This window comes from Hyla sarda, chromosome 7, assembly GCF_029499605.1.
Source record: "Hyla sarda isolate aHylSar1 chromosome 7, aHylSar1.hap1, whole genome shotgun sequence".
In the NCBI taxonomy this organism is placed as follows: Eukaryota; Metazoa; Chordata; class Amphibia; order Anura; family Hylidae; genus Hyla; species Hyla sarda.
In genome coordinates this window covers 55036430-55044473 of record NC_079195.1, presented here as the reverse complement: position 1 = coordinate 55044473, position 8044 = coordinate 55036430, and the positions used below count along the sequence as shown (strand labels likewise).

Below are 8044 nucleotides of genomic sequence, written 5' to 3'. Positions count from 1 at the left end.
TAACAAGGACGGTGATGGATAATTATGCATCAACAGTTGTGTCCTTATTTCTTGAAATGAACACGACAGATTGTTTATCTGGAGACTAATGTAATGGTACCCCCAAATTAGATGGCAGACATTTTCAGGAGATGAGCTTGTAAGATATGCTACATGTTCCCCTTCATGATGTGGCCAATAAACCCAGCAGATGTACTGGGGAACAGCAGTCTAGAAGACTGTTAGATGAGCTCCTCGACCAGCCCTAGCCTTTAAGACTTACCTGCCATATTAAAATTTTGCACTATTTAGAGCTTTTAACGTTTATCATAGAAGATCCTGTTCATTACATGTCACCATCCATTGCATAAATTTTATTTTTTAAATGTACTGTATTTATTGGTTTATAACGTGCACCCCCATTTTAACAGGGAAATTTAAGTAAAAAAAATAAAATGTAAAATAAATGACTAAATGCCACATCATCCCCCAACTTAGCTTTCTTCTGCACCCCAGATTGGTCCTGTCCCCTCCAGTGCCACATCATTCCTTCCCTTTTATCAGTCCCTGTGCCACATTTACCCCCCTCCGCCACCCCCCGTCTCATCATCCCCCATGTCTCATAATTTCGCCTTGTCATAGACCACCACTAGCCATACAGACATTAAGCATTTAGTGCCTCCCCCACCATAATTTCCCCGTCATCATCCCCCGATCATTCCTCTCCCCCTCATCATTTCCCCGTCTCATCATCCCCCCCTCATCATCCCCCACCCTGTCTCATCATGCCCCCCCATCATTCCCCCGTCTCATGTTCCCCCCACCCCGTCTCATCATCCTCCTCCCCCCCCCCCCCCCCATCATTTCCCCTGTCATCATCCCCCTCCTACATGCTATTCTTCCACTTTCCTTACCTGGCTGCGCTTCGGCTGTCTTGTGGGCTGCGGTCAGTGAAGCAGATGAGCGACATCCTCTCCCGACTCCTCTGCGCGGCATCAGGGATGTCACTTTTTGGCGGCGACTACAGGAAATTAAGTGACGTCACTGATGCCGCGCAGAGAAGCCGGCAGAGGACATCACTCATCTGCTTCACTGACCGAAGCCTGCAAGCCCCCCCCCCCCCCACCCCCTGCCTGACGAAGTGCAGCCAGGTAAGGAAAATAAAAAAATTAAAAACTATGAAAAGCAGGGAAAGGGGGAAGGTAAGAAAAATTTTAAGTAACTGTCACTTGTTTTCTCCCACACTATCCACAGGTACTGGTGGATAGTGTGGGAGACTCTGATTAAATGGTAGGGCTTATTTTAATCAGCATCTCCCGCATTATCCACCAGTACCTGTGGAAAGTGCGGGAGAAAACAAGTGACAGTTTTACAGAGCGGGGAGGAGACGCCGCTGGTCACTGATTTAAAGTGGCTGCGGCTGTGCTGCTAATACTTAAGCAGCTGCTGCCGCTTTATATCGGTGGCCAGAAGACTTATCGGCGTATAACATGCAGGCAGGCTTTTTGCCTTAAATTTAAGTTTTAAAAAGTGTTATACGCCGATAAATACGGTATATTTTAGCTGTATTTGCCGTTTAGAACTACAGACAGTTTGATATAATGCTATCCACAGTCACTCAACTCCAACGTTTCCTGCCTTGATTGAGTTTCACTCCTACTCCCAGGATACTATGCAATAAACAGACCAGCCAGATGTTACAGAGAAGCCATATTTTATTCACATTTTATAAGCATCAACAATGTTAACAGCTAATATTAAATAATCTCTATGTTTCTTACTATAAATACTACAATACATAGAAAAACCAAAACACTAGATACAAGCATCATCTTCAGTACAAGGGGCTATATGAGCTCACTGTAACATACTGATCCATCACCCATACCAGGAACCCACCAGCCCCAACCAAGAAATATACAGGGGGTCACTAGCAATTTAGTAGAGGGCACACTGTGTCCAATGGAGCAACTTTAGTAACACTCTAAATGTGTAGAGTATCTAATTTAACCGAGTAACCACATGGGAAGGGATATTGAGACTCCGAAGAGGGCTCAGAAGGAAAGGAGCGTCTTATGGATGATTTCAATGCATTCCTGGATCTCGTCCTCCTTGATGGTCAGCGGTGGGGCCAGTCTGATGGTATCGCCATGTGTGGGCTTGGCCAGAAGTCCATTATCACGAAGTCTGAGGCACACCTTCCAAGCATCACAATCTATGGAGAAAAAAAAAAAAAGCCAAAAAGTGACATGTCAGGTTAACGCAGACATTGAGATGTCAATTGCAAATTATGGATTTTTGGCTGGGTTCACACGGCGGTTTTTCTGTGGCTTTATACACCTGTTATATTCAGGGAACTTATTTAAAACACCACAAACTGCAAGTTTTTTGTGCGTTTTACCACAGCATCACAAAAGTGAGGTGGTTAGATATAAGAGGTGTTTTCCTGCATTTAGTATAAAAATGCAGCATGTGAAAACAGAATTCATGCACAATAGAATTAAAAGGCTGAAAAATTAATGAAAAAAAAAAAAACATAACACTGCTATTTGATGTCTTTGTGGACAACAGATGTCAGGAAGATGAAAACAGCCGTCATACAAAACTTCTATTAAAAATCAGTGGGACTTGTGTAAAGGATGTTGCCCTACCAGCTATGATCAACTTCTAGACCAGCGTTTCCCAATCAGGATGCCTCCAAAACTATATCTCCCACCATGCCTGGACAGCCACTGTTCCCCTGCTGAAACCCCTAGATATCAGCTGTAATGTGTGTAAATGTACAGTGGTCCCTCAACATACAATGGTAATTCGTTCCAAACGACCCATCGTTTGTCGAATCCATCGTATGTTGAGGGATCCGTGCAATGTAAAGTATAGGATGCTGTACTCGCCTGTCCCCGTCGCTCCGGACCAGGTCCTCACCACTCCCGATGCTCCGGTGTCTTCTTCGCGATCCTCCGGCTTCTTCCGCAGGGTCCGGGCCTTGCTTTCTGGTGACGTTATTACGCTGCTGCGCCGGCGCAGCATGTAGTGACGTAATAACGACGCCAGAAAGCAAGGCCCGGACCCTGGAGAAGATGCGCAAGACACTGGAGGATCGCGAAGTGGACCCGGAGCAGCGGGAATAGGTAAGCGAACCTGCCAGGGATGCTTAAACTGCTATCCGACAGCAGCTTAAGCATTTTGCGCTGCCGGATAGCAGTTAATGCAATGGCCCCGACATATAAAAGCATTGTATGTCGATTTTATCATATGTTGGGGCCATCGTAGGTCGGGGGGTTACTGTATAATAAAGCAACGTACTAATATATTATCCAAGTGAACAGATCATCCATTTCATCTGTGTCAGCATGGGACAAGACCAGTGATGTAAGGGGGAGCTGGTATTACTGCTCATTAGTGTTCAGACTATCAGATGAGAGAAGCGATCCTCTTGTTCTGAAGGAAACTTCTGTAACAGAGCAGCTTTTCACTGCCTTATTTGAAGAGTCAAAGCTAATGAACAGTAATACCAGCTCTACAACCCCCACACCACACAAACTTCTCTGGTCTTGTCACACAGGAGGGACAAAACTCTGCTCTGTGATGCAGTGTCACAGCTTACAGGAAGCTGTGATTAGCAAGTTTTATAATACATTTTGACACCATACAGTGTGTCAGGCCCAAGGCCTGATTATTAAAATCCTATATGTGTATTATAATTATAACTGTGTGATCGATCATCCAAGACATGGGTGAGAGGTCATTCAGACTTGTGTATTGCATTTTATTGGGGGTCTGGCTGTTTGTTTACATCTCTTGAAGTCAGAGGCTCTTTTTGAAGCAGCAGGAAGTCGTGCACTCTGGTCCCATCATATAATCAACCAGATAAGAGGGCCAGAGACAGAGATGCCCCCCTGGTGGGATCAGAGGGGGGGGGGGGGGGGAATGGAGTCTCCCTCCCAAGAAAGCAGATATGATATTTAAACAATGCTAGACTAAAAGTTGGTTGTTAAAAAGCTGGGCCACAAGCTGACAAGACCATCCTAAGAACAGCTCTCTCATGGACTGCTATATCATGCTGTAAGAACTTCACCTTTTGTTTTCTGAACTTGCCTTGCTAAACTCTTATACATTTTTGTAACTTAGTTTCTGTATTTTTATATATTTAGCACTGTGATACCTTTTATCAGATTAAATGTTTAATTAATCAGCTCTAGTCTTTGATCTCTAAATATATGAGCTCATCTTTCTGAAGGAGGTTCTGGTAAAACACGTTTATCTAATGGTTAATTGGGTGACTCGCTGGGACTTGTAGTGGATACCCAGAGGTCTGGCTGCTTTAACCCTTGCACCATCACACTCTCTAGCGTCTTAGCTGGACCGATAGGGTGTGATCGTGACACACAGGTTTAGTCTTTTGATGGACAAGCCCTTTTAAGCATGCAGTGCCCATTTATATCAATGGGCTGTCTGTGTAATACTGCACTGGCCTTAAAGAGCCACTCCACCACGCCAAGCAAGGAGATGAGGCTTATGAATGGAGGTCCCCCTCTATCGACAGCTCAAACAACTCAATAGGATGTCTAAAATGGGTATTCTAAACTAGAATCCCCTTTAAGAGCTCTAGATTAGGGAAAAATATTGAAGCATGAGAAGAGTCTGGAACCCATGTTAAAGTGAGAAACCCATTTTCAGCAATATTCAATTGCCGAACTCCGATTCCCTGGTTTTGTGTATTCTTCTAGAATGCCACCATCACCTACAGCTAAATGGCTGTCACATGTACATAGCCTGATTTTGTATACACTGCCCAAAGAATATCATAATTTTAGCTACCACAGTGAAGCACCGATGGCCTATATAGTAGTCATGGGCCGACACCACTGATCACCAGATAAGATCATGGCGCCTCTATTCCTGCCCGGAGACTTATACAATCAGCCTTGGTCTCTGCAGAGTCACTTGTCCTGACTCTTATTTGGCTCTAAATGTGTAGAATTCAGCTTGTTTTCCTGTGAGCCATAAATATAAAGACTTTCCAGACACGGATGCAGGAGGAGAGATTTTTGCAGCAGTTTCACGAGTGACCTCTAGTGGATTCTTCTCTATTCTCTGGATCTACAAACCCCTCTATAGCTTCTCAGCCTACTGTAACGCTCTGTCACAGCCATCCATGCTACAACTCCCTGCAAAAAAAACACTGCAGACATTTCCTACATCTGACCGGGTACATGGGATGAGTAAAGGGAACAGCTCCAAGACTTACTGTAAAGCAGTGGTCTTCAAAATGTAAACCACCTGCTGTTGCAAAACTACAACTTACAGCAGGCCAGGACAGCCAACGGCTGTCCGGGCCTGCTGGGAGTTGTAGTTTTGCAACAGCAGGATGTCGACCATTTGTAAACCACTGCTCTAGTCTGAGGGATCAGTTCTTAAAGAGTACCTCATGATTTTGTTACATTTTATAATCCTCCCAGGTCACTGCCCCCACCATGATAAACCACCCCCTGCCTTTAATTATTATTAGTTAGTTTTCTGCCTTGATATTGCTCTGTATTTTCTGCTCAGTCTCAATCAGATTCACAGACTGGGAAGGGGCATTGCCCAGCAGGCATGACATCAACTGAAGCCATACAGCGGAGAACTTCCTCCTTCACTCTGCTACACAGCCCAGTATGAGATGAGCCATGATTGGCTAAGGCCACACACACACACACACACACACACACACACACACACACACACACCCCCCCCCCCCCCCCCCCCCCCACCCCACGCACTCCAGACTGCATTTCCAGATTTTTGAATTCTGTCAGGCAGGAGTCCAAAGTCTGTGCAAGAAATGGGGAAATGTGCTCTGGAGAAGTAGGGAGACCCCTAGTGGCAGCTTTTTTTTTTTTAAACTAACATGGAAAACTTCATTTTTTAAATAAAGTACATTAGAAAGATTTTTTTATTTACCATAAGTAGTGCAATAGCAAAAGTTAGTTTTGGAGAGTGCCCATTTAAAAGTCTTAACGTTCCAATTTTGTGTTCTGCATGGTGCCAGCTTCTAACCCAATTATATTAAAAGGAGCACTCCCCCTGTATCGCCCTGTGCAGCAGATGACAGGGAGTGCTGCAGGAGAGATCACAGGGGTTCCCAGCAGTGGGACCCCCACGATCAGACATATCCTCTATCCCAAGGATAGGAAAGAAGATGTCTAGGGGTGGAATTCCCCTTTTACATTCAAAACATGGCCACTTTCTTTTAAGACAGATCCCCACCTGTCCAGTTTGTGTGTAGAACAGCAGCTCAGACTCACTTTATATGTGCCAAGATGCCATACCAGATGACCCAGTGAGATGTTTGGCATTATATTAGGCATAAAGCAGCCATGTTTAACAACCCCTTTAATACCTCTGACAGAGTCCACTACTTACCTTTGGTCTGTTTTATGACAATAGCGTTGAGCAATCCTTTTCCTCTAACATCAGTGACAATGTCTGAGGGGGTCTTCATAAGTTCTGCCCTTAACAGTTCGCCCATCACTCTGGCATTCTCTGCCAATTTCTCCTCTTCGATGACCTGTAAGAACCATCAGACCGATCAACCTAGTGACTGATATCTAAAGCAATGTGGAAACCTACAACAATCGTGACCAACAAGCAGTGGTACAATACCTCTAGGGCAGCCATGGCTACACGGCACGCCAGGGGATTGCCGCCATATGTTGACCCATGTTCACCCGGCTTAATCGTGAGCATCACCTCATCGTCACACAGCACGCCAGATACCTGGGGAAATAACATCTGATATTCAGCCAAGAGCCCTGCCATTGTGTCCCTGCAGCACATACTGATTCCATTGAGTAACTGGAAATTTTTTGGCAAAGTCAAGTTCCTATTCTAAAGAAGTTACATACCATTTAATAGGAATACAGGGGGGTCTAAAGAGATAGCTGGCATATAGGCATGGTTCAGATTGCCTTTGGATTTTTCTGACTAAGGGAAGGCTCTTCCCAACAAGCCTTAACATTCGATGCAAGTAGATGTCAGGATTTTGCTTAACATTTCTACAGCCCCTCTGCTCAACATTCAGCTCTATGTTGTAGTGGGTAACTTGAGAAGAGTACATATAAATACTGTGTGAATAATGTCACAAGATGATCCAAGAGGACTTCATAGAATTCGTGCTGACTGTAGGGCAGGCAATAATGTAGTGGTCTTACTATAAAGTCCCAAAGAGCATTGACCAAGAGATCAGTTTTGGGGTAAGGTTCTGGTGTAGACTGTTTCATGCAGTTCCTTATCTATGTACAGCAAAATCGTGCAGACTTCCGGCTAAACTATAGGCGCATCATTTTTTGCACAGAAACTGCATACAAAAGCAATCTAATAGATGCCCAGACTGCCTGAATTTAAAGAGAATAAAAATTTAGACCTTTACTTAGCCCCTGCATTGCTGCTCTGGTCCTCAGTGCGGTCCCCTGGTGGCTGAGGCGCCACTTTGCAGCTCAGAAAATCGTTGGATGCAGCGGTGTCCCATCTCAGCCAGTGATTGGTTGAGCAGCAATGTGACGTATTGAGCCCCAGGGGCTGAAGGAAGATCGGGGCCGAGGCTCCATATGTCACATTGCCACTCAGTCAGTAGTCAAAGCATGACACCGCTGCTAACCTGCACTGTAAAACCACCAAGCACCAGGAGCAGCAATACCCTATGCATTTCATAATCCGCACAGCATAGACAAGACATTGCCCTCCAAATGCATGCCTCCATTAGTTATTCTGCAGACCTGCAAGAATTTAATCCCCTATATACTCACAGGATAAACTCCTCCTGACAGAGCTTTTCCCAGTATCACAATATCTGGTCGGACATTTTCATGGTCCACAGCCAGCATCTTCCCAGTTCTGGCCAAGCCAGTCTGTACCTCATCGGCAATGAACAGGACCTATCGGAGAGAACAACACTTATTAGCCACATGCAGCAGAGTCATCGGAGGATTCTCTATATACACTGCTCAAAATAAAGGGAACACAATGTAACTCCAAGTCAATGACACTTCTGTGAAATCACACTGTCCACTCAGGAAGCAAC

The 8044-nt window shown here is 44.9% G+C and overlaps 1 protein-coding gene across 1 annotated transcript in view; it reads right to left on the bottom strand.

Annotated features, from left to right (window-relative positions):
• Positions 1-1676: 1676 nt before the first annotated feature.
• OAT (ornithine aminotransferase) overlaps positions 1677-8044 on the bottom strand; it is a 31940-nt gene continuing 25572 nt past the window's right edge. The window contains exons 7-10 of the mRNA XM_056529554.1: positions 7770-7898; positions 6628-6741; positions 6388-6532; positions 1677-2194 (exon numbers count right to left, since the gene is read on the bottom strand). Coding sequence (XP_056385529.1) covers positions 2034-2194; positions 6388-6532; positions 6628-6741; positions 7770-7898 — 549 coding nt within the window. The 3' untranslated portion in view covers positions 1677-2033. The remainder of the gene's footprint in view (positions 2195-6387; positions 6533-6627; positions 6742-7769; positions 7899-8044) is intronic.